Raw genomic sequence first — 26,061 nt, 5'->3', positions numbered from 1 at the left:
CACATCCTGCTTATCATTTTTGCAGAGGCTCACTGTGGGATGCTGAATGCTGGACTGGAGAGCAGAGCCTTTGCTACTTTGCCCATTGCACAGGCACAGTTAGAAGATTGAGGACATTATGTCTGCAAAGGTCCTAGGCAGCATTTGGTCGTAGTGTGTCCTTGATCGCCTTGTGCCTGCCCACCCCCTGCCAAAAGCCCCTCTTGTTCCGGGCATTACTTTTGTTTCCCTTCTGTGCTGACCTACATTTCAATTTTCTAAAAACCAGTAAAACATGGACAGTATTATTTCGAAGGACCTAAAGTCTGCAGCAAGTTTTAAAGGACCTCACACTTGGTTTGTATCAAAACAGATTTTTCCACTTTGCAATTTTATAGCACTTTGCTTCGCAGCCTTCAACTGTGCACATTTTTCTTTGCAGGCAGACATAGCACCGCTGATGGCTTCTCTTATCGGAGTCCCTTTCCCTCTGAACTCTGTGGTAAGACACATGCTAGTTGCTGGTTTTTTTTCTCCTGGTCACGCAATTAGAATCCTTAAACCAACCCTTGCAAGGAAAAGTGGGGGGGGGATAAATATTTTTAATAAACAAACTTATCATATCACCAGTGGCGGAGCGGGGGGGTGAGCAGGCAGGGGTGTGGCTGGCGCGTGTCCTGGGGGGCGTGGCGCCCAGCGCAGGGGGGCAGCCTCAATGGCACCCCATCAGGATTGTGGTGCCGGGGGCGGGGCGATCCCCCGCCCCCTCTTCCTCCGCCAGTGCATATCACATTGGAAAAAGTGTTCTCAAGTCTGCCTCAACTCAGACAGAACAGAACTCCAAAAGCAGGCCTTTAAGATCTTGATGGGGTTACAGGGGAGCAAGTGGACGTTGATATACTGTTTCCAAACTGCTGATGGCTTGAAACTTTGAACTGTGTCGAGAAGCACAGTTTGGGAATTATAGGCACAGAACTACCTAAATTGTATAGGAATTTATTTATGTACGCTACTACAACAGCAAGAATGTTACTTTCCCCAAAATGGAAAGAAGCAGAAGTCCCAGTAAAGAAAGAATGGATACAAAATCTCATGGAATATGCAAAAATGGCGAAACTTACCGGAAGAATAAGAAATGAAGACAACAAACTTTTTAATATAAATAATGGAAATGGTTTATTGAATATTTACAGATGAATTGTAAACAGATAAAAACATTAGCAGGATTATTGTAACAACCTGCAGTTTTATAAGAGTGTATCTTTACGGTACATAATTAAATGAGCATGTTAAATGAATTTGGATATGCAGAAGATGCTAAGAAACAAATTTAAGGAACCACAGAAAGAGGGGGAAGGAAGTCAAATTTTGAAATGTTAAATTGATTGTAAAACTAAAGAAATGCATAAATGTGAAAAGTATATATATAAAAAGAGAAGCAGACCGGAAGGCAGTGGAATCACTTCAAGAAAGTTGCAAAAGCCTCGCCAAATGTCTCCGTGTGCCGGCTTTTGCATATCTGTATTAGTAATCCAGGGCGCATGGGCAGTCTGAAAATAAAAAATGGAGATGTGAGAGGGTCCCTTCCAGCTCCACAATCTTGTAATTCTGAGATTAAAGTTCAGAGTGGGTTTGCTTGAACCCTGCTCACATGTTCTTTCAGTGCATTCTGGGTTTTCAGGGTCACTTCCTGCCCCCTCCCCTGACGAGCCACCAGGCACACCCATGGTTGCCTGTACATTTTTCAACCATGCAGAGGGGCGATATGTGTGGGGTGCTTCTCCATTCAAGGTCAGGGGGGGATCTTGGTTGGTGCCTGATTCTCTCTTGCATCATGGAGCACCATACATGAATGCCAGTTAAGCATGTTGCACTCTTTTTGTGTGTGTGATGGGTCAGCGCGATGCCAGTGGTGTGGGGTCATGGCCATGGGGCAGGGGAGAGACTGGTAGGTGAGATCCTGCTGCCCTTCAGTATATAATGACTTCGTACTGTAGAGTAGCCATTTCTGCTTCCCCACCGAAACTGCTTACATGCTTTGCTAGTCTTGGCTTCTTCGAATCATCAAATTGTAGAGGACCATCTAGTCCAACTTCTTGCAATGCAGGAATATGCAGCTGTCCCTAACAGGGATCGAACTTGCAACCTTGGTGTTATCAGCACCATACTCTTAACCAGGCATCCCCAGACTTCGGTCCTCCAGATGTTTTGGACTACAATTCCCATCTTCCCCGACCACTGTTCCTGTTAGCTAGGGATCATGGGAGTTGTAGGCCAAAACATCTGGAGGGACGCAGTTTGGGGGATTCCTGCTCTTAACCATCTGAGCTATCCGTGATGTGTCCATAAAACATGGGTTTTGGTGTGTTTTTCAGGGGAGTCTACCTCTGGAGTACCTGAACAACACTGCTCATTTTAAAGCAGAGAGTATGTTTACGAATGCTGCTCAGATTCTTGAACAATTTAAGGTAAATGAAATATTGCTCAAACGCAAACATTACACGTCTGTCTAAATACATGCAGTGGAAAAATAACTTATAAAAGCTATTACAGTGGAGACAAAGAGCATTTAAATACAGTACTTAGGACTGCAACTTAAAATGATAAAAGAATTATTCTAAGATGTTGAATTTATAAATAAGAAGCAGCAGCATCAAGTAATTTTAGTTTATATCCCTGCCTCTGTTTTTTATTGTAACAGCTTGATACTTTTCATTGACTTAAGCAGAAATGGAAATATTTCACGATACTTGTGGTATCGTGTATAATACTGTATTAGGATGAGGAGTTTAAGGGACAAACTCTGGCTTGCCAGTGTTAATTGTTGCCACTGAAAGCAATGCATTCTACCAGCGGGGTCAGATGGGTCCTGGAATTGAATTCCAATCTCACTAATGACTATTGCTGGCAATCCTCAAAGTGTTCTGCTGGCACGGGTCCTATTCAAGCAACTGGGACTTGAATCGCCAGCATTTGCAGAGTCGGGGTTTGCATTTCCTCTTCAGCCGGGTTTGGAACATTCCCGTTACAATCTGTTCATGTAGCTTCTGGTACATGCCAAAGAAGGCAGAAAACCCAAAAGTTCCCATCCAAGCTCGAGCCATTCATCTGTTTCAGACCAAGAGACTAGCTCCCATAGGTGCCTGCCTGCTCTTTAAGGTCATTAAAAAAGGACCTCTTATGTGTCTGAAATATGTTTCACTGCAACAAAGGAGGGGGCCTTCTTACAAAATGTGCCTAGATTTTGAAACTCCTCCTGAACCTGGCTCATGTTGTGCACCTTCCTTGTTTGCCTCTTGGATTTCAACTTCTATCACCCTTGGCTGTTGGTCATGCTGACTAGGGCTGATGGGAGTTGCAAGTCCACCAGCGTCTGTAGATTTCCGAAGCGTTTGGAAACCAAAGCGTAGCTTCTGATTGGCTGCAGGAAGCTCCTGCAGCAAATCGGAAGCTGCGGAAGCCCCGTCAGATGTTCGGCTTCCAAAAGAACGTTCGAAAACCTGAACACTCACTTCCGGGTTTTGATCGCAAGGCACGACTCTGTGTGTGTGTGTGTGTGTGTGTGTGTGTGTGTGTGTATCTGGATGAGAGTGGGTCCCCCAAGAATAGTCTGCTCCTAGATACTATAGTGAAGGGAAGCTATAAGTTGCTGCTCCTGGTTCTTATGCCTCTCTTTGGGTAAATTTTTGGACTATATTGCTCCTAGATGTCTTCACTCAAGGAGTCAGAACCAGGTATAATGTGGCGTTTCTAGGACACCATCAGAGCAAATTAAATTTGGGTTTATCCATTATGGGAAAGAAAGCTGGTGTAGGCATAACCTTAGTTGATCTCTTAAGACACTTGTAGTGGTCCACTCAAAGGACCCTGCAGTAATGTTCAGTGTGCCTCTCCTATCTCCTCCCTTCTCAAACCATATATATCAACCCTTCTCCCCCACTGGCTGTGTTTAGGGCCTGGGAGTAAGCCTCACTGAACACTGAGGCTTGCATCTGAGAAACATGCTTAGACTGCATTTTTAACATATATATATCCTGAGTATGGTAGATGCAGAAGGTTGGCATGTGTCTCCATATTTTTCTTAATTCATTTCCCTAACAGTATGCACTGCTTTTTGTTTAAACCTATCGTTCTTTCTCAGATTAAGATGGCGCAGAAGAAGAAAAGCACACTCTCATTCCTGTTTTCACCATTCAAGTAAGGGTGTCCTAAGTGTTACTGTGTTTCCTTAAAGACATTTTTTTTAAAAAAAATCTATTTGCTTTTCTGTCAGGTACATATGATAAAGGAATAACTGGACTGATAGGGATATTTTCTGAGCAGTTACGGCTGCGTGGGATCAGTGCTTGGATTGAGAAGATGCAAACACTTAAAAGCCGAGCTAGGTGGGCCCAATATGATGGAAATAATTATGACATGGTGGAGTGTTGTGAGGATAAATATTTAGAGGAGGTCATGAATATCAGTGCCAGCTGCAGGCTTACCCCAGTTTACTCCTGATTTTATTTTCAATTGCCATGGAGAGTAGGAGAAGATAGACCCAAGTTGTTGGCTCAGGAGGATGGCTTGAGGAAGCAGACTGTGATACTCAGAAAGGGAAAAACTGAGCAAGCGTAATACTCACTGCTCCTGTCTCTATCCCCGTCTAGAGCTGGGAGATAAATTAGGAGGGGGCTGTGTAGCTGACATCTTCCTATTTAAAACAAACAATTTAATACTGCTTTTTCCAAGTAGCTTGCAACACCAGCCAATAAGACCATAAGATCATAGTACAGACGCCATCAATTAAAACCAATCTAAATTAAAAGAACCACAGGAATGACTCTGTGCTACCAGATCCCTGTTGGAAGAAGAGGGGTTTTGCGAACCTCTCTGAACATTTAACGAAGCGCTGTTCAGAAAGAAGAAAAGCTGTGGCAGCAAATGACTCTTCGTTGTTTACTGTCCTAATATACTGCAAAGACACATAACGGGCAGCAGTGTCTGTTGGCCAGACCTCAGTTGCTGAGTGAGCTTCTTAGAACGTATGGCCATATCTATTGTAAAGCATATTCTAAAATTAAAGAATGACCGGAATTACAACTCAGAATGAGTGCTAAGAATTCTCATAAAAGTTCCTTTAACTCCCTCCGAGAACTATGGTCCACAGGACTTTTTGCGGAGAAGAAATAAGTTTTCCTTTGTAGTGAACAGATTCCCTACAGTTAGCACTTTTGAGTATCTCTCTGAATTTTATCAAAGAGGAGGGAAAACAAGCTAAAATGTACAAATAGTCCCACCCACATACATTCTTGGATACATTCCTGGTAGAGGAAGCGAAGCTGTCATAGAATTCACATTCATAGAATCCTAGAGTTGGAAGGAACCCTGAGGATCATCCTAGCCTAGGATCTTTGTTTACTTAATGTGTTATATGCTTGATCCTCTCCCCCAAAGTCCCTCTGGTCTCAAAGAGATGAACAAGTAGCCTGCAGACCACTATTAGGATGAAAGCAGTGACCGAGATATTTTTCTTACCGTTATTGCATGCAATGCTTACATCACAAGAGTGCTACGCATGCATTACAATAACCTTGTAAGGTAGATCAATATTTTTATCCCCGTGTTTCAGTGGAGCCAGGCTGAAAGTTTGTAGTGAACGGCTTGCCTCAGGCCATCATCATCTAGTGAGCTCTTCTTCTCCAAGATAGGGACTGAATTTGGGAGCTTCCCGGGTTCAACTCTCTGTCTCTTAACCAATGCATTCCTCTAGACTATGTTCTTAGTAAATATGCTAAAAGCCTTTATTTTCTATCTGTCCTTTAATTTTGCATAAGCCTTAAACAGCTTGTTTTTTTTATTTATTCATTTTATTTCATAAAATGTAAACACCATTTTATTTTTAAAACAACAACAACCCTCAAAGCGGTTTACAAAAAAACCCAAAAAACAAAAGTATTATTGGCAAGAACAATTATAATATCTATTTAAAACATTCAAAAGATTAAAACCAGCAACAAACTAAAAAAAACACTGTACACATGTGTACCTGTTTTTCACTGGAACAGCTAGTGAGTTCCTTTTTTTTATTTTTATGCATGCTTAGCCTTTGCAACATGGAGAGTTTACTTTAAATTATTATTTGTGGCAATCTTCTCCTGCTTTCCCCCATTAAGCCTGGTTCACTGGAAAGTGTCTTGCATCACATCTTTCAGACCTTGAGGCTAAAGTTGCTATTTCTAGTTCCTGCTGAATTCTTCTGACTCTGCTGCAATGTTGGCCAGAGGAGTTGCTGTAGATCACATTTTCCCCTCCCTCCGGCCTTTAATTGACCCTGGCTCTTTAATTTATTTACATGCAAAATACATGTGTGCAAGAGTGCTTTCCCTGTTCCCAGCCTTTTAAAAAAATAATCTGCTTTGTTGTCGTGAACTGCTTAGGCATTTCATCTCACCAGTTTATGCCCATTGAGAAACTTATTATTATTTTAATGTTTATTATTATTCTTTTAATGTTTGTGTTTTAAATAAGGGTGTAGAAACAAATTCATGTGTTTGGTAATATGTGCTAAGCACAGATTTCCCACTTTCAAATTGTTGGGTTGGTTTGTTTTTACTTGTTTTATAAGGTTTAGTGACACCCCACCCTACAGGTACACCCTACATATCGGCAGAGTACATATCGGCAGAGTACATATCGGCAGAGATGGCCTCTTTCAAAAGAGCCAGGGATCAATAGCCAGACTGAACTCTTGAAACTGTCATGGTTCTTCATTTTCATCACAGACTTGGTGTCTGAACTGTCAATTTCTCTTTTCTTTATTGGGAGACATGAATGATGTGGTGGAAATATTAATTTTGTCATGTATATTCCCAGTGAGAGTTACTAACATCTCCTAAGGGACAATTTACAAGCCTTTGCACAATTAGCGCTGATGTTTAGTTACATAATTAATTGTCCTTACACAGGAACGATGTTGTTTATATTCTTGTAACAAAGCAGATTCCCCCCCACCCTCCCCCATTGTTGACGATAAGCCTCTATAGTTTTTGAGGTTATAATCCCAAGCCTCTTGGGCCTGCTCGGTATTACATCGGTGCAGTGATCTGTAAGATGCAGTGAGCATCCATTCAAATTTCCCAGATTTTCATACTTGTTGCATACACATAGTGATTCAGAAGTTTGGCAATTATTAAGATTTCCTCCCCCAGCCAACCTGAATAAAAAGAAGAAGCTGTTGTTCTCTAATACCCTATCTAATATATCCTTTACATTGCATAACTTGCTGCTCTCTTTAACGGATCCCCTCAGGTTCCATGGTTTTCTCCAGACGCAATAAATCTCCTTGCGTTCTGTGGCTCATCTTCGTAACCTAAAAACTTTCCAGGGGAAATACAGCAATTTTTTCTAAAAATAAAGTTTCCAATGGTCCCTTGTAGACATGCTTTTAAGCAAGATGGCCATCGATGAGGGCATTGTTGTTGTTTTTTAAAAAGTAACAACCACAGCTTTTATAGAGCAAAACAGATACCGTAGAATACTATATTGCAAGAAGTTTGCCCACTCTTATTCTTCCATCCTCAAAAGAGAAATAGAAGTGAAACTGAAACAAAATAAAATTCCTCTATCTTGTGCATAGATCTCTCTCTGAATCGGAACAGATTGACATTCTTAGAAAAGCAAGGACTTCTATCCATCAAGAGAAATACGAGGAAGCGGTAAGTGAACAGAAACAGTCCCTTCCATATTCCCTTAGTCTTCTGTGTGGTATTTAAGTGAAGTGTTAAAGAGATGGGGAAACAATTTTCAAACTGAGGGCCGCATTTCCCTCTGAGTAACCTTCTGAGGGCAAGTTGCTGGTGGCGAGGCAGCGACAGGTGCAAGAGTGGCCCCTTTTTAGAAACCTTTTTTTAATACAATAGGCCAGTTTCTTCACATGTCCTGCTATATTTTCCATCCATACAAGCAAGAAGCACCATTGGAGTCCAAGGACACATTCCAGCCAGGCAAAAACAGTCAAGTGGGGTCCAAAGCAGGGCTGGTGAGGGGAGAAGGGGTGTGGCTGGGGGGAAGTTGTGCACTTTGGAGAGTCCCAAGGGCCAGATAGAGATGTCTAGACTAGAGGGTCAGATTTGGCCCATGGGGCCTGAGGCTCCCCCTCCCTGCCTTATCTGGACCTCCCTCCCTCCCCTATTGCTATCTAGTGGTAGAATGTTTGCATTTGATGTAACAGGGACACGGGTGGCACTGTGGTCTAAACCACCAAGCCTCTTGGGGTTGCCAATCAGAAGGTCAGCGGTTCGAATCCCCGCAACGGAATGAGCTCCCATTATTCTGTCCCAGCTCCTGCCAACCTAGCAGTTCAAAAGCATACCAGTGCAAGTAGATAAATAGGTACTGCTGCAATGGGAAGGTAAATGCTGTTTCTGTGCACTCTGGTTTCCGTCATGGTGTTCTGTTGCACCAGAAGTGGTTTAGTCCTGCTGGCCACATGACCCGGAAAACTGTCTGTGGACAAACGCCAGCTCCCTTGGCATGAAATGAGATGAGCGCTGCAACCCCATAGTTGCCTTTGACTGAACTTAACTGTCCAGGGGTCCTTTATCTTTTACATTTGATGTTTACATTTTATTCTTCAATTCATTTCTAAGTTTCATCACTGGTAGTTGAGTTTGTCTATGAAAGCTGGATTCGAGCCCAGATGCAAGTCAGTCTTGAGAGCAATAGGGTTATAATGGTTGTTTCCTTTCCTTAGGTTTCTCTTTGCAGCAAGCTGATTCGCCTTGCTTTGGAAGGACTCTCATATTATCATACGTACGACAGGTTTTTCCTAGGCTTCAGTGTCACCATGGGTTTTGTCGGCTGGACACTTTATGTCATTTTGATTATTACAAAGATGCATACTGACCTGACGAGGAGTATCGCCAATAAAGAGGTAAGTTCAGCTCTGCCACTTCTGAGGTCTCTGCCTGAATAATAAAAATAATAATTATTATTTATTTATTGCTTATACCCCGCCCATCTGGCCGGCCCTCCCCAGCCACTCTGGGCGGCTTCCAACAGGATATTAGAAGCACAATAAAACATCAAACATTAAGAACTTCCCAAAACAGGGCTTCTAAAAGTCAGATAGTTGTTTATTTCTTTGACATCTGAAAGGAGGGTGTTCCACAGGGCGGGCGCCACTACCAAGATGGCCCTCTGCCTGGTTCCCTGTAACCTAACTTCTCACAGGGAGTGAACCGCCAGAAGGTCCTCGGAGCTGGACCTCAATGTCCAGGCTGAACGATGGGGTTGGAGACACTTCTTCAAGTATACAGGGCCAAGGCCATTTAGGGCATTTTCTGTCTGGCTTGGCAGGCCTACAGGTATAGTTATTTATTACATTTATATCTTGCACTTTAACCCAAGTAGAGCTGAGAGTGGTTAACAAGTGCCAAGGGGGAAAAATCTTAAAAACAATGCTGTATCAACCAGTGTTTTTTGCAGCATTTATTCATCTGCAGTAAATGTTAAACCAAGGTTAAGGAGAAGGGGCTACCTCTTTCTCATACATCTGACACAAAAATAATCCTGTGACACCTTTCCTGGTATCTCATGCATCTATTAAATAAGAAGAAAAAAAGGTTTTCTCTGACAAGTGCTCAAACAACTAGGCACAGTTGAAAAGATGAACTGAGAGCAAAGACATTCTGCTGTGGAAAAATGAAACCTCTGAAAACCTTTCATTATGAAAGGATTTGCTTTGTTTGCTGACACGAACGAAGATCTCTGTTTTCTTAGCATTCCCCAATAAATTCATGTGAGCAGAGTCTTGGCCTTTTGTAAAGTACAGTGTAAGATGAGATAAGCTGGGCTGATTAGTTATTCTAAATAATTCAAAGAATACTTAGAGACAAAATGTTTCATACCTTGTGTTTAGTCTCAAATATCCTCTCCCCGTACGATTCTGAAGAATATTTAAAGATGTAATTTCAGAGCTCTGAATTTCCGGAGGTGTTTGAGAGTATTACATATTACATCTCTAAATATTTTTAAGCATCTGAGAGTAAATTATTCAAAATGTTCGAATTGCTTTTTAAACAATGGGGTTTGTATCTCTTGGAGCTCACAAGAGCAAATTGGATATTTTTTTTTAAAAAAAGGTGCCATACCACTTCTCACTACTTATAATTATATCCGACCTTTCTTTCAAAGAACTCGAGGTAGCATATGTGGCTTCCCTGTTTTTATCCTCACAACAGCCCTGTGAGGTAGATTAGGCTAAGATGTGGTCATTGGCCAAAGATCACTTTGTGCACTTTATGGAATGAGTGGGAGATTCGAACTGTGGTCTCCCCAGTCTTGGTCTGACACTCTAACCACCAAGCTACACTGATTCCTTAGAACATGTGTATGCCTTCATTTCCCCACAGATGAATCCTGGTAGGGTTTATATTTCTGGATGAATATGGGTGCAATTTCACAAACAAGTGTCTATTTTTTTAAAAATCTGCATTGTTCAGCAGGGGATAATATGTGCATATATAGGAAATTGCCTAGGATAACATTAGAAATAGTAAAAGGTAGATGTTGGATTTTTCTGTGCTCTTTCCTCATACATATTGTGCCTGTTTGTATCTGCCTAGCATTGTTTTTCAAAACAGCATAAGAAATCCCCATATTATTGGTATATACAGTCGTACCTTGGTTGTCAAACGCCCTGGAACTTGGATGTTTTGGCTCCCGAATGCCGCAAACCCAGAAATGATTGTTCCAGTTTGCGAACGTTCTTTTGGAACCCAAATGCCAGACGGGGCTTCCACGGCTTCTGATTGGCTGTAGGAGCTTCCTGCAGCCAATCAGAAGCTGTGATTTGATTTTTGAATGTTTTGGGCGTCGAACGGACTTCCGGAACGCATTCCATTGACTTGGAAGTCAAAGGTACGACTGTATTCTCATTTAGGCAGATTTGAATCTTCAGTGATATAAATCCTTGTTGGGAAAAAAATGTTTTTAGAAACTTACGTTTCCTTACAGTTATTTGCACAGGTGCTATTTTTTGTGATTCGTGGAAAGTTTTGATTTGCAAGTGCACTGCCAGAAAAACTTCTTAAAATTAATTTGTTCAAAGGGAAGTAATTCTCTCCCCCCCCACTCCCTCTCTCTGATCATGATCCTGCAAAGCTGTATATTTGGTCTGTCCCATGAATTTTGTCGAGGAAAGTGTATATGTCAGATAGATGCATGCTTCTTCTACAGAAACGATCAGGGTAGGCCTTTCAGATAGCAGAACTCCATATACACATTACAGCCCGAAAGATGAAAGTAGACATTGCAAGACAAGAACGCTTCTGAAAATGGCAACTTTATATAGAGTTTGCCTCCTCCTTGGCAGTGTCCCTTTGTTATCATAGTGGCAATGTTGGATTGTAACACTGATTGGAAAGCATAGCTAGGCAGATTAGCCTGTGAGCAAGCTGTGTGCTGATACATGCAGTGTAAGCCCTCCTCGCTTGGCTCCTGCCTTCCTTGAGCAGCGAAACAAAACCACAAGTTGTGGCCTGCAATTACATCTGAACCAAAACCTGTGGTCTGCTTCTTCTCAACAAACCTTGAGCAGGAAGCCGAGGTTTGTTTTTCTGCTCTAGGAAGGCCAGGAGCAAAGCACAGGGTGCTTGAGCTGTGTACACAAATGTACAGTGCGTTCACAGAATAATTTCCCTCACTATGCTTTGAGGCAAGAGTTTACAACTGAACGTGGCTACTGTTTTTCCCTGATTCTGTAGGGAGGGAAGACAGGGAAATGCGTGGCTTGGAGACGTTGGGACACAATGGCATTTCATTATGTGTTAAGGAGTTGGCTAATTCAACATGACTCCCCCCTCTATGATAGTATCTAGTTCCATCCTAAGAAGTTTTTGATTTGTGCTTTCTGTGAACTAATCCGCTTGTCAACAGCTTGTTGGAATTTTGCTTTGTCCACCTTGCATTGCAAAAGCTGGCAAACATTTTGCAGTAGTTTAATCTGAAACATTAAAATAAAATATTTGCAATGTTAAAGTAAGATTTACAAGTATTTGTTTGATTTTCAGGGAGCCAGTTGTCTTTTCCAGTATACGTTTCTCGCTGTCGGAGTATTAATTGCCATTTTCCTGCTCATTCAAAGCTTGCCTTGGACTTATTACATATATTGTCTGTTACCAGTCCCGATATGGTACACAGTTTTGAAAGAGTGAGTTTTGAAGAAGGAGGGGTGGGAGGTAGGGAATCTGTATGGCTGCATTTGAAGTTGATCAAGAGTAAGCAAAAAGGCAAAGAAAGCTTTGGAACTGATGGGTAATACCTTCTAAAGTGGCCTGGTATCTATTGTTTATTTCAAGTATAATTCTGCTCCTAAGAAATATTGCAAAATGGTTTACCAAGGCAATCAAACAACAAGATTAAATAATATAGCACATAAAGCAAAAACACACAGAGATAAAACATCAGAACTCATGTGATACAACTTTCAATCATACGGTACCCACCCAAATTCTACATTCATTGATGCTTTCAGTCACTTCAAGTTAATGCACACTAGCAAGTTCATATTCCCTCACTCACAGCTAGAAAACCTGCACAGGGAAAGTTAAAACCTTGCAATATTCATGCGCCATTCACACAAAAATAAAAAAGCATGATTGTGCTACTGATGAGCAAGTGCTTTTAATATGGCAGAAAGGTAGTTGAATAACATGACCCCCTACTTTCTGAACAGCAAATTATCTGATTTATGCTCTTTTGTTGTTGTTGGGTAAATTGTTCTGTAGACCCTATGTATGCGGACACCCACCCACCACACAATAAAATTTGATTGGCATTATTATTTTTGGTTGGGTTTTTTTGCATGTGGCTCCTGCTGTGCAGTGAACCACATTCTGTAGGTTAGTACAATAGGTATTGATTGCAGACAGAGTAGCAGTTCGTTGCCAGAAGTGCTAACAGTGATTGTTTCGTTTCATTTGGTATTCCGTCTTCATGGAATAGTTGAAGGAAAGGGCAAATTGGGCATTTGAACTATGCGTAGCGGGAGAGGATGAAGAAGTGGTGTGTCTGGACTCTGAGTGAGGGATAGGAAAGTCTGCAGAATTTAATTCTGCTCTCTGGCTACTGAAAGCATCCATCTGATCCAGGCTGCATATGATGTCTTTAGTCTTTCTAAGTTCACTGCCTTGTACACTGATGTATACGAAGCAGAAACTTGTGCCACACAAAATTTGAACTGGCCCAAAGTAGATACTTCAAGTCATGTCGGTAAATAGTTATTCTCTTGTTTCATGCTGCACTGGAAACTGCTGTTTCCAGTTCATAGCCATTGAGGGTTCTTGTCAGGTGACAATGTTTATGTACTTTTCGGATCTGATAAAAAATAATAATTGCCTAATGTAATCTTTTCATACAGATACCCAGTTATTCAGAGATTGGTCACATCTCTCGTGAACTTTCAGCCAGCTCAGCTTGCTGGATTCTTACTCGTTTGCATCCTGGGAATTGAAATATTAGTAAGTGATACACCTAATTATTGATTTTCATTAATTAGTTTCCATTACTTTATTGGAAACCTTTTTTTAAAAAAACAAACACATTTAAACTATAATGAAAAGGATGAATACAGAAAATGTTTTGAGAAATTAAAACTTAGCTATGAAGATATTATTTGGTATATTCTTTGTTTGAGGAGAATGTCAGTCTTGCTAACATTTTCTCTCCCCTACCTCCATTTCTAAATCTAGGTTTTCTCCTTTTTCTATCGTTCCACCCTCAGTTTTGGCCTGCTTATCTTTTCCATGTGGCCATTGGTTACTCAGCAGTGGAACCAAGCAAAGGTATTTAATGTGCAGAGAGATTCTGATTCTTTTACTTATTTAAGATATTTTTACCCCACTCTTCAGCCGAAAAGCATCCCAGGGGGCTTATAAATCAATAAAACATAAGGCACTCCTTTTCCTCAGGCTTGCAATCAAAAAGCCATGATCCAAAAGGGGCGGGGGGGGGGGAAGAATGAGTATGGAGAAAAACAAGCCAATTCAGACACCAATTCTTAAAAGGTGCACAATTCTCATAGCAGCCACCTGGTCATTACATAAAATCCATGTGGCTCCTAAGTCCCTTTCTGCTTTAATGTCACAGAGCTTTAAATATGTTCTTGATAATGGAGTTGAAAGGCTTCTGCAATTTTATGACTGTGTGGCAGGTCAATGGGGAAGTCACTTCACCCCACAATTGTTTATCTGAAGAGTGATTAGTTCTGCCTTTTATCACACTTCTTAACCATACGATTCAAAGATGAACTGCAGCTTTATTCACATTTTGACCATGCTACGTTTTAGTAATCCTTAGATATAGAAACCTAGGGCACTGACTTACCTTGTAGTTTATGTGGTGCTGGTCCAGGACATTTTGCCACTAGAGAAAGCAGAAAAGGCTGCCACCACCCTCCCCGCTGCCTCTACCCTTCTCTTCTGCTGCGTGCCCACCCACTGCAGCCCACTCATGGCAGATGGTGGCAGGCACACAGCAGGTGAGGAGGTCACCAACAAACACAGGAGGGCTGTCTTATTGGGCTCCCCGGTCATGCAGAGGGTCCTACTTGCAAACTTGAGTAGAAGCCCACTCCAGATCTTACCCTGCTCAGCCCAGGAAGGCCAGGAACTGAGCAGGCGGGGCCATCATGCACTGGGGCACTGGGGGAAGATTTGCATGCAGTCCCTGCTTTCAACTACTGCTTTCAGCCCAATGCCCAAACATGCCTTGAGTGCGAAATGCAACCTTTTGCCTCAAGCTTGCGAAGGATAACTCTTAAAATGACGTGTGAGGCAGAAGGTTCCATTTGGTGCATGCATATTTTTATTGAGGATTCGGAGACCTGCAAATGGCAATTTTGACATGACCTCACCTAAACCCTGGTGTTTCCACTTTGTATTTCAGTTCCCATAATTAGTTTTATCTGCACACGTGACTCATTTATTTGGTGTTTCTTTTCATTGCTGTAGACAATCGTGCTAAGCTGGATTCTTTCGTGTTTGCTTCTGGCAGTCTTCCCCTTGATGCCTGTTGTAGGAAGAAAGCCAAATTTCTCTCTAGTGTAAGAGCACAAATAAAATTATTCCGAGCCTCCTTTGGCATGCACAGATTTTGCTTTCATTGGGTGGGGATTATGTTATGGAAAGCGTATTGTCGCTATTGTTGAATTCCAGGATTTAAATAAGGTAATTGTGGAGGAAATGCTTGGAGTTGGTTTTTTTTGGTTTTTTTAAAATGAGGTTTGTTATTGACAACTTCATTTTTTGGAGCACTGCTCTCCTCTTCACTGGAGAAAGGCATCCTAGAGTGGTTTCTCTTCAGTGCCGGATTTACATATAAGCTAAACAAGCTATAGCTTAGTGCCCCCCTCTCTTGGGGCCCCCAAAAAATTTTTAAAGGAAAAAACACTGGATGTACATTTCCAAAATATAAGATAAAAAACAAATAAAATAAAACCTACATACAGCAACAGTGTTTTGTGTTGTGTAGGCTCCTATGATGTAAGTAATGGGCCCCGTCTGCTAGCCTGCTCCCTAAAATATCACTGGTTTGCTCATTTATATATATAGGGTACCTACATTCTGCATGTGCAAATGGCTTTAGATGCCTTTGTTGTTGTTTTGTCGTTTAGTCGTGTCTGACTCTTCGTGACCCCATGGACCATAGCACGCCAGGCACTCCTGTCTTGCACTGCCTCCCGCAGTTTGGTCAAACTCATGTTCGTAGCTTCAAGATGCCTATTAGGTCCATAAATGACCATATAGCATATATATTCAACACACACAAAAAAGCGACAATTTGATGTTGACAAAGGACAGCTGGACATATAAAGGGCCCCATTACCTTCAGTAGCTTAGGGTCTCATCAAACCTAAATCTGGCCCTATTTCTCTCTATACAGTGGTACCTCGCAAGACGAATGCCCTGCAAGACGAATTTTTCGCAAGACGGATGCGTCTTGCGATCTGATGGTGACTCGCAAGACAAATTCGTTTTGCAAAAAAATCGTCTTGCGAATCACAGTTTCCCATAGGAATGCATTGAAATTTAATTAATGTGTTCCTATGGGCAAAAAAGAAATTTCAATGCATTCCTATGGGAAACCGCAATTCACAAGACGAATTTTTCTCAAAACGAATTGACTCGCGGAACGAATTAAATTAGTCTTGCGAGGCACCACTGTAAATGTATCCCTCCTTGGAGGAAATCCCATCCTGGTTTCAGTCTTGTTTCAGAATAGAGTTTAGGTATTTCTAATAGCCCTTACTATTTGTAGAGCTATGAGTTCAATGGAGACCTTTCCCCCCCTTTCTCTACTTCCCTGCTGTGAAGAGGGGAAGCCACTGAAACAACATTGTTGGGGACTGCCTTCTGGTGTCCTGGGAGCAGAGGGGAAGACCAGAAGTTAGAGGCCTGCAGTCACAGTATTGGTGACACGGTTTGCAGGCTCTTCTCTGCAAACGGAGGGACAGAAGGGTCTGCAAGTGGACTTGAGACCTGCTAGAGTCCAGTCAGGAGATGCAGTCATTCACTGAGAAAGGAGCCAATGTTTATACAGCTTCCTTGCTTAGTTACTGGGAGGTAATTATTCCTCTGTAAATTACCAACTTAGTGGCTTTTTAAATTTTTTGGCACAATAGGGGTAACTGTGAAGTTATGGTGAAACAGAGTCTTGTGAAAGGGAAGGAGGACATCGTCAAAACTTCTTGACTCTGTCTTCCTCCTAGCTCCCAAAAGCTTAGATTAATGTTTTATGGATGTTGTATAGTTGCCCTTCAGTAACATGATTTCAACTTCATGAAGATTATTCCTAAAGCTATATATGCTTTAAAAAAAATCACACAACCTCACAAATATCTTATATTTTACAGAACCACAGCAGGGTTGCTGATTCTGTTGATGACTTCATCTTACCTGCTGACATGCCTCTGGAAGCACAAAAAGAAATGCATGCCTTGTAAAGAACTCGCAATATACCTCTTTCAGGTCAGTGACTTCTGTAAACATGAATTATTGAGAAGTGTAACTTTCATTTATGCAGTCACTATAAAAAAAAACACCAGTTCTGCGTATTCTTCTGGGTCAGCTTACTTTTTACGAGTTTCCCCACTGATACAATATTTCTTAAGGCACTTGTAATGATTGGCTACAACGCAGCACCTCCAAGGAGCAAGCAGAACTCCAAATGTGTTTCTCTGATCTGTTGTGAAATGCAAGAATGCTCCACCTTTACAATGGATGATCTCTGTGTAACTGATTCATTTTGTGAACTTGCTGTTGAGTGAAGGGAGCCGGCCTCATCATAAACCATGAATTCACCTTTTTTTACCCGTTTCTCTGCTACACCCAAACCATGACCTCCAGTTTGCATTTAACCCTAGGTCAGCGGTTGTGGTTTGTTCCCTCTGTGTGGCTATTAATAGGTGGAATAGTCCACATCTGTAAGAACCATAGTATCTCACGATAGTATCTTGCATGTGCTTTTGTGATAGTCTGGGGGCTGACTGCCATCTTTCTTTTTGGGGTTTTGTAAAAACGTTTCAGAACTGTGTGGAGCAGCTGTTCAGCTCATAGTGACCATGTGGGTAAAACTGGCTTTTTAAATATATTTTTTAAAAAAAAACTCCAGGAAGCGTCTTATTATGATTATTATGTGCAGCCCTTTCCTGGGCAATTGTACAGAGAAGCAAAACAGTTCTGGTGCTGCTGCAGAAGGAAGCCAGGGATCTTAAGCGCTGGGAAACATAGTTTTCCTGGTGCTCCTCTTCCTTTTCCTGCAATTTCTGGAGATGCGGCACCAGTTGGAAGGCGTTCATGAAGGTGGAGTTAGGCATTTGTATTGGGGAGGTATCTTGAAGCTTACGGGGGTTGGGGGGTTGGAGGAATAGTCGGACCTCTTGCCGTGCCCCCATTCTAACTCGAATTGGCTCAGAATAAGCCTAACGGTTCCATGATTTTGGGGTGGGGGGTAGATTGGTTTTCGTTACTATTACTTATTTAAAAGCTGCATCGAAAATGCTTGTTGGAGGGAAGCACAAACAAAACTTTTCAAAGTTACTCGCACAGGTCATAAATAAAACCAATGCAGTCCTCTTTCTCTCTCTGATTTTTCTCATGTCTTCTTGTTTTGTAAAAAAACACACACCTTAAAATATTTCCCCTTCGTGCTAAGAATTCAGGACAAAGATGGTTGTGCAGGGCTGGCACTGGGGGCGGTGGGGGGGGGAGAGATAAATATCATCCTTGGTTTATGGCTCCGAACCACTTTGTCAAAATGAGCTTCATCATTATATAGAGAGTATATTTTCTGTGTATCTGTTGTGTATTATGAAACCAGGTCATTTCAGGATGTAAACCTACTGTTTTTGCTTAGGCTTGAGATGCCATTGAAACTTCCTCCTTGAGAATATACACATACCTGCTTTCTTTTAAAGTTCTTTTCTTAGTACAGTGGTACCTCTGGTTAAGAACTTAATTCGTTCTGGAGGTCGGTTCTTAACCTGAAACTGTTCTTAACCTGAAGTACCACTTTAGCTAATGGGGCCTCCCGCTGCTGCCGCGCGTTTTCTGTTCTCATCCTGAAGCAATGTTCTTAACCCGAGGTACTATTTCTGGGTTAGCGGAGTCTGTAACCTGAAGCGCCTGTAACCTGAAGCGTCTGTAAGCCGAGGTACCACTGTATACTCAAAGAATTCCCCTCTTATGTCTTAAGTATGCTCAACCTCTAAAACGTAAAAGAAAATACCCATAAAATTTTGCAAGCACGCTGGGGAATAGAGGAGAAATCAGGCCCTATACACTGTAGATCTATGAATTGTGTACAACCCAGTGTTACACACTGGAACACTCTTTTTGTCATCCTGCCAATAGGCTCAGCCCACTTTGCAGTGATATGAGAGAGGGCCTTTTCTGCTGTGGTGCCTCTACTGTGAAATTCCCTCTCCCTGAAGGTGTGGATGGGATAAATTAGTTGATACTGTTATTTCAGGGGTTCCCCGCCCCCTGTGCTGCTGTAATTTTTTAATGGTTGGTTTTCTGTTGTATTTTATTACTTTATACTGAATGCAGTATGTTGGAAACTAGTCTGAGTTCACTGTGTGAAGAAGGATGCTCTAGAAATCCGATAAATAAATAGCAAAACACCAAATTTCTTAGCATCGGCATGCCTGCCATCCTGCACTTACCTGGAATTAAGTGCCATTGAACTCGGCGGTGCATGTTTCTGACTGCACAGGCTCAATTAAAATTACACTGAGCTTTAGCAAAAGTTCAGCCAGATGAGATGCAAACCATCCTTCAAAGAAAAATTAATATTTAAACTGCTAGCTTGAAGTAGAAACCCCATCAAAGAAAAGGAAGGGAGCACCCAGCCTCTACTTGCTTATTTTCTCCTTTTTTTATTTATTTACTTCTGCTAATCTGTCACATGCAGATATAAAAGTATTTCTTGATTCACTTGCTGGAGTAAAGCGAGGCCTTCCATTATCTTGGTGTACTGGCAGAAAGCGTCATCCCACCTGCTCCAGAAAAAATTCAGAGCTAAACTTCCCTGCATTCCCCTTTTATCACACCCATCTATGATATGAAAATAAGAAGACTGGCTTATATCGTAACACTGATGCTGTAAGATTACTGCGACAACATGTGTGAAGCACTTAAGCACTTAGGAAAGGTAGTCTGTTGTTGTTGTTGTTTAGTCATTTAGTCGTGTCCGACTCTTCGTGACCCCATGGACCATAGCACGCCAGGCACTCCTGTCTTGCACTGCCTCCCACAGTTTGGTCAAACTCATGTTCGTAGCTTACAGTAACACTGATGCTGTAAGATTACTGCGACAACATGTGTGAAGCACTTAAGCACTTAGGAAAGGTAGTCTGTTAGAAATATTTAATTACCGTATCTCCAGTTAGAGATTATACATAAATCAGAGCTACTGTCAACATATTTCTCATGAATTCTTTTTCGAAAATTTTGAAGAGTGGTTCATCACAGGGTTGAAAATATTCCAGTTCCAGTGGATTGCACATTAATTATTGCTACCCAGTGTACATGTAAAAAGAAAATGTGCTGTAAGCTGGCTCTAATAGGTACTAAATATAATATAATTTTTAAAAACATAGTAGTTCTCAGCAAGAGTTTAGTTTCCCCCCAAAGCATGTTCTTCATTACCACTAGATGTCACTGTAAATGTGGTATTGATGGAAGAATTAAGGAGCTAAACTGATTAAGATAAAAAGCAAAAGATATTGCAACCATGTAATTTGCCACAACCTTGTAATGAATGTCACCTTTTTACTTTCTTTGAAATACTTCGCTTTATCCTTGTTTCCCCTCCTGTTTTTTTCTCCCCGTGTCCTGAGTCGGCTCAGACTGATTTGGCATGCTGGCTTTGCCACAAAGCAAACCTCTAGGAATGAAAACAGTTCAAATGACGCCACAAAGAATCCAAATGTGTTTGCTGCTGTTATCATTTTCCAACCAAGCCACCTTTGGAGGAATTTTATTTGGCTACAGTAAATAAGGGCCGTAAATTAGGAGTCAATAACTTCCTATTGTTGTTGTTTAGTCGTGCCCGACTCTTCGTGACCCCATGGACCATAGCACGCCAGGCACTCCTGTCTTGCACTGCCTCCCGCAGTTTGGTCAAACTCATGTTGGTAGGTTCGAGAACACTGTCCAACCATCTCGTTCTCTGTCGTCCCCCTCTCCTTGTAAACTCAATCTTTCCCAACATCAGGGTCTTTTCCAGGGAGTCTTCGCTTCTCATGAGGTGGCCAAAGTATTGGAGCCTCAGCTTCAGGATCTGTCCTTCCAGTGAGCACTCAGGGCTGATTTCCTTCAGAATGGATAGGTTTGATCTTCTTGCAGTCCATGGGACTCTCAAGAGTCTCCTCCAGCACATAATTCAAAAGCATCAATTCTTCGGCGATCAGCCTTCTTTATGGTCCAGCTCTCACTTCCATACATCACTACTGGGAAAACCATAGCTTTAACTATACGGATCTTTGTCGGCAAGGTGATGTCTCTGCTTTTTAAGATGCTGTCTAGGTTTGTCATTGCTTTTCTCCCAAGAAGCAGGCGTCTTTTAATTTCGTGACTGCTGTCACCATCTGCAGTGATCAAGGAGCCCAAGAAAGTAAAATCTCTCACTGCCTCCATTCTTCCCCTTCTATTTGCCAGGAGGTGATGGGACCAGTGGCCATGATCTTGGTTTTAGTATCTTATTCCTATAAGGCAGGGGTGGCCAACTCCCAAGAGACTGTGATCTACTCACAGAGTTAAAAACTGGCAGTGATCTACTCCCTTTTGGGGGGTTCAGGTCAAAGTTGTTTTTTTCAGAGAGGAGGTAAAATGTTGAGCTTTTTTTAGGGGAGCCACAGTTGTTCAGCTTCTTTGGGGGGAGCCAATGATCTACCAGTCATCTACCGCAGACGTCCAGTGATCTACCGGTAGACCATGATCTTACCTGTTGGACATGCCTGCTATAAGGTATCTGAAGAAGTGTGCATGCACACGAAAGCTCATACCAGTGACAAACTTAGTTGGTCTCTAAGGTGCTACTGGAAGGAATATTTTTATTTTGTGCCTATAAGAGAATTGTGATTAAGTTGTATAACCTTTTAAAGGAAAGCAACCCTACCCTCAGGATCAATGTTTGCAAATCCATCTTCAGTTTATTAGCTAATCTAATAAACTGTGTTTAGCCTTATCTTTTCACTGTTTGATGCATGCCTTGGCTAAAGGCTAAACCGAGTCCATTGTAGTGTAAAGCTGCAGTCAAATTGGGGTCTGGCTTTGGCTAAATTATCTGGAAGCTCTCAGGTGGGAAGGCTCTCCTTATCCTGTTTGTGGGCACATGTGCCAAACCCTGTCTGTGGTGCCTACCTCTTCCAAAGAATGAGACAAGAGACCAGGGTATGGGTTCAAATTGACCACAACTTTATTGAGCTTCAGTCCCAAGGAATGAAGGAATATGATGAGCTAGACAGCTACCACAGCTGTACGATGGCAGGTTTTAGTTGTGAATCAGAAGGGAAGCTGCCTCTGTTTATCACCATGTTAAGGCCATTTCGCACACTGCACAGTAGTAGCAAGCTATCAGGAATTTTTTACATTATCGCTGCCAAACAAAATCAAGAGCTGCTTGAGGGGCACATGTACTTGTGTGGCAGCTACACTTGTAAACATTTATTCTCTGTTTAAATGCACATTCAAAACATCTTGGGGAAAAGGTGCCAACTCCTCCCTGGCACCCACAAAATTCCCCATGAAGGGCCTGGAAACCCACAAATTTTAGTGCCAGGGCTATGCACGCTGCGTGGCACCCATGAAGGGGCTGGGCACCCACAAATTTTGATGCCAGGGCCATACACGCTGCATGGCACCCACCGCTCCGGGAACCCACTGTTGTGGGGCCAAGTTGGCACTCCTTTTAGGAATATTCTAGAAACACTCCTGTCTTGGTGTATTCCTAGTATGTCATGTGCAAAGTGGTCCTACATTTGCTGAAAGAAGCAAAAACATGTGTGAGATGTTGACTCCCCACCCCCACCCCAAGGCGATTTGGTACCGTATTTGGAAACAGAGAAATTCAAATTCTGCACAGATAATTACATCTAACTTATACATTAATCCTATGCCATTTTCCTGAGTTTTTGAATGAGCTCGAAGCATTGACTACCAAGCCATTTCTGTGAAGCCAAATTAATATACATTTATTTAATTATTTGCATTGATTGGGCTGCACAAAATCATACTACTTCATATTCTGTGTTTTGTTTCATTTTTTCACAGAGCTTGAAGAGCTCTGTGAAGCTTCTCAAGTATATTCCTTAAGTATGTAAGAGAGAGCCCAATAAAATGGCAAACTTCTATGAGTTTTTTGTTGTTGTTGGTACCAACATAGAACACAAATACTGTTGTAAGAATAGTCTTGATCAGCCTAAAACAGGACTGTTTTGGCTTCCACACAGCATTCCCTCCCCACCCTCAGTGTGTATAGTACATTTTCATAATGGGGAAGATAAATTTAATGTTGCTCTTTATGTTTGCAGAGCAAACAGTCCCACCCCAGCTTCCATCTTTCTGTGGTGTTGCTGAATAAACATGTTTGGGAACAACTGAATACAGATGCCTTCCAGGTTGGAATTACCTGGGTACATCAACTTTAAATGTACACTGTTGTGAAACTGCAGGTTATTACAATAATCCTGCTAAAAGATGACTCTTTCGTTGCCTTTTGTGGGAGCGAATTCCACAGGGAGGAGAAAGTGCTTTCTTTTTTCTCCTGTCTTGAATCTTCCAGCATCCCATTACTACAAACTTCATCTGATGTCCCTGAGTTCTAGTATTATGAGACAGGAAGAAATACAGTACTTCACTCTATCCACTTCATATATAGTAGATACACCTTTATCATGTCCCTTCGAACTTGTTTCCTCTCTATACTGAAAAGCCCTGATTTGTGTAAGGGCATTACAATACAGGCAGTTTTATCTTACACTTGTTTGTATAGAATTGAATTTGCTGTTTTACTGCCCACTCACCCAGTTTGGAGAGGCCCTTTTGGAGTGCCTTGTCTTATCCACCCCGAATAGTTCGGTACCACCAGTTTCAGTTCCCTATAGACTCCAGCGAACAGGCAAACGTGGAGCTTAGGCTTGCCGCTCTATGCTTTACGGCCACCCAGCTGCAAAGTAAGGACGAAGCTGGAAATAACTTCAGTTCCTCTGTAATAAAACTTGATTGATAGACAAATATAAAGTGGAACGGCAGGATGACTCTGACTCTTTACTGGCTGTTGTGGGGAAAAGGTTCGCATTAAATTAATTTTCAAGTCTGAAGTCTAAGCTGTTTTTCTGTAGGGCAGGAAAAAGAGAGAGAGTCCAACATATATTACTTATTGCCCTCTCTGTGGATTGTCACATGATGGCACGCCAGGCAAAGATTTTATTAAACCAGCATAAAAACCTGTGCCAGATATCTGCTGCTTTGTGATCTACTCTAATTACCTCTCTAATCTGTAACTCTGTAAGATGGGAAATGGACTCCTATTGACAAGTCTACCTCTTAAATAAACTTTGTTGAAAGCCTTCCTCCAAAAGTTTTTTTCTTCTTATTTGTTTGTTCCGTTTCCCTATTTATTCTGCCTAGATGAAATCAAGCGTGAAATGCAGTTATGCAAGTATGAATCAACAGTTTGCTCTGGGAGTTGCTGAATGCTTTACGGTGGCATCCAAAACATAATGGGGTTATACAATACTTAATGCCTCCAAGAAAACATGAGCAACTGAAATATGTTAAGCAGTATGTGGTTCCTAGAGCGTCTGCATTTGTAGATTTTTGATGTAGTTCTTAACTTTTCATGATACTGCATGCTGTGCTCAGGCTACTTGGCAAGCTTTTTCCATAATCCTGAACAGTATTACTGAACATTTTTGCAAAAGAGCACTGTTCCTACATGGCATTGAATGAAACTACTGTATATATTTTTTCCAAGCAAAGAAAACCTGTCTGACAAAGCGAAAGGATAGATTCTGAATTGTATAAGTTAAGAACCAAGAACCTTTGGGGAGAGGGAGACATCCTAGAAGCCAATTCTGCAGAAAGCTAAATTGAGATTGTGCCGAGGGTTTTCCGGTACCATGTAAAACTACAGTAATTGCATAAGCAGTTCAAAACAAATAACCTGACTGCCTCCATATGAGCTACTGAGCTCGTATAGAGATAGAGTTGGGGGAATTGATGCCAGCAAGAGGATGCAAATAGTCTGGCTCCCAACTCCAGCATCACTGTGGATAAAGCAACAGTTACCTGAGACACTGTGGTCTGACCTGTACCATTTCCCCAATGATGCTGCTTCGGGTGCTGAATTTTTCCAGATCATGGAGCCCAGTGCAGTTTGCACTGACTGGTAGTAACTCTTGAGGGTCTCTGATCTTTCCCATCACCTGCTACATAATCTTTTTTTTTTTTAGCTACAAGGTGTTGGGGGTGGGACCTTTTGCATGCAAACCATGTGCTCTACCACAGGGCTATTATCCCGTCCCCTAAGGGAGCAGGAGATGCAGGAAATGTGTCTTTGTAGGAGCCAGCATGCTGCAAAGCTTATAGAAAAGCTGTTGCATGCCCTGCTCTTTGATACTAATGAAACAACCCCTGTGTTGCAGACTTGAGTCAAAATACCAAAAAAAGAGGCAACACATCGACCAATTCCAACGGGCGAAATATATCTATTTTTATCTTTTATCTTTATAAACTATAACGACATGCGAGACAGTGATCCAAGGTAATCATACTGTTTCGGTTTGGTCTTCTTCAGTTTTTTAACTACAAATCCCCACTCACCACACGCAGGAGGGAGGAGAGCCCTGAACAACGGCGTGCAAGCCCTTATATAGACTTCTGAAATTGCCCACCATGTAGCCCAAGACCACCACCCCAAAACATTATATATGGAGGCAGTCTACAGCAGAAATCCTGTCTGCCAGGATACCTAATAATGGTCACTGATTGCTTTACCTGGGCAGCTTGGCCATTCTTTTGTGATGGTAAATACTTTTAGTTCCTGAATCCAGGTCACAGGCTCACCCTATTCATACACAAATACGCCCTTAAGACAGGATTTGTAAGCAAAAAGACAATGGGAAGGCTTTCCTCATTTGCCTCCCTTACTGCAGAGGAATATTTGAGGTCATTGGGAGAGTCAAAATGGCTTCAGGATTGCTGAAATAGTATGGGAGAGCTTCAGGATTGATTTTTAGGATCAGCTCAAAGTTGCTGAGTTTCCTTGCAAAGGGAAAAAATCCTGTTTTTATGGGGTTCAAACTCACAGTTCTGCAGCTTTTCTAGGAAAGGAAAGGGACCCATTTCTACAGTTTCTAGATAGATACTTTAATCAGCCAGTCACATGTCTCCCTCTGCAGACAACAATTGAGGCCTAGGCAAGGGGCCGGGAAGGGAGCTAACTCCCTTATCTCCCTCCCCCATCTCTTGCAATCAGCTGCTGAGCGGGTTCCTTTCTCTTCCCCTCTTGTTAGCGTTTAGCTCTTTTTTTCTT

At 41.9% G+C, this 26,061-nt stretch overlaps 1 protein-coding gene across 15 annotated transcripts in view; it reads left to right on the top strand.

The window, feature by feature from the left end:
- The window catches only part of PIGN (phosphatidylinositol glycan anchor biosynthesis class N), a 79,747-nt gene that overhangs the window by 25,755 nt on the left and 27,931 nt on the right, over nucleotides 1-26,061 (top strand). For all 15 annotated transcript variants that reach the window (XR_015951640.1, XR_015951641.1, XM_035124683.3 and 12 more), the window contains 10 exons: nucleotides 422-481; nucleotides 2,355-2,447; nucleotides 4,121-4,176; nucleotides 7,598-7,676; nucleotides 8,714-8,893; nucleotides 12,033-12,172; nucleotides 13,382-13,481; nucleotides 13,713-13,805; nucleotides 14,973-15,064; nucleotides 16,874-16,988. Coding sequence is in view for 13 of the 15 variants with exons in the window: in XM_035124683.3 (XP_034980574.3) it covers nucleotides 422-481; nucleotides 2,355-2,447; nucleotides 4,121-4,176; nucleotides 7,598-7,676; nucleotides 8,714-8,893; nucleotides 12,033-12,172; nucleotides 13,382-13,481; nucleotides 13,713-13,805; nucleotides 14,973-15,064; nucleotides 16,874-16,988 (1,008 nt within the window). In the remaining 2 variants the exon portion in view is untranslated. The remainder of the gene's footprint in view (nucleotides 1-421; nucleotides 482-2,354; nucleotides 2,448-4,120; nucleotides 4,177-7,597; nucleotides 7,677-8,713; nucleotides 8,894-12,032; nucleotides 12,173-13,381; nucleotides 13,482-13,712; nucleotides 13,806-14,972; nucleotides 15,065-16,873; nucleotides 16,989-26,061) is intronic.

Source organism: Zootoca vivipara, chromosome 8 (genome assembly GCF_965207765.1).
Source record: "Zootoca vivipara chromosome 8, rZooViv2.hap1.1, whole genome shotgun sequence".
In the NCBI taxonomy this organism is placed as follows: Eukaryota; Metazoa; Chordata; class Lepidosauria; order Squamata; family Lacertidae; genus Zootoca; species Zootoca vivipara.
Note: the sequence above shows the minus strand (reverse complement) of the source record. Positions and strands in the feature narration are given on the sequence as shown.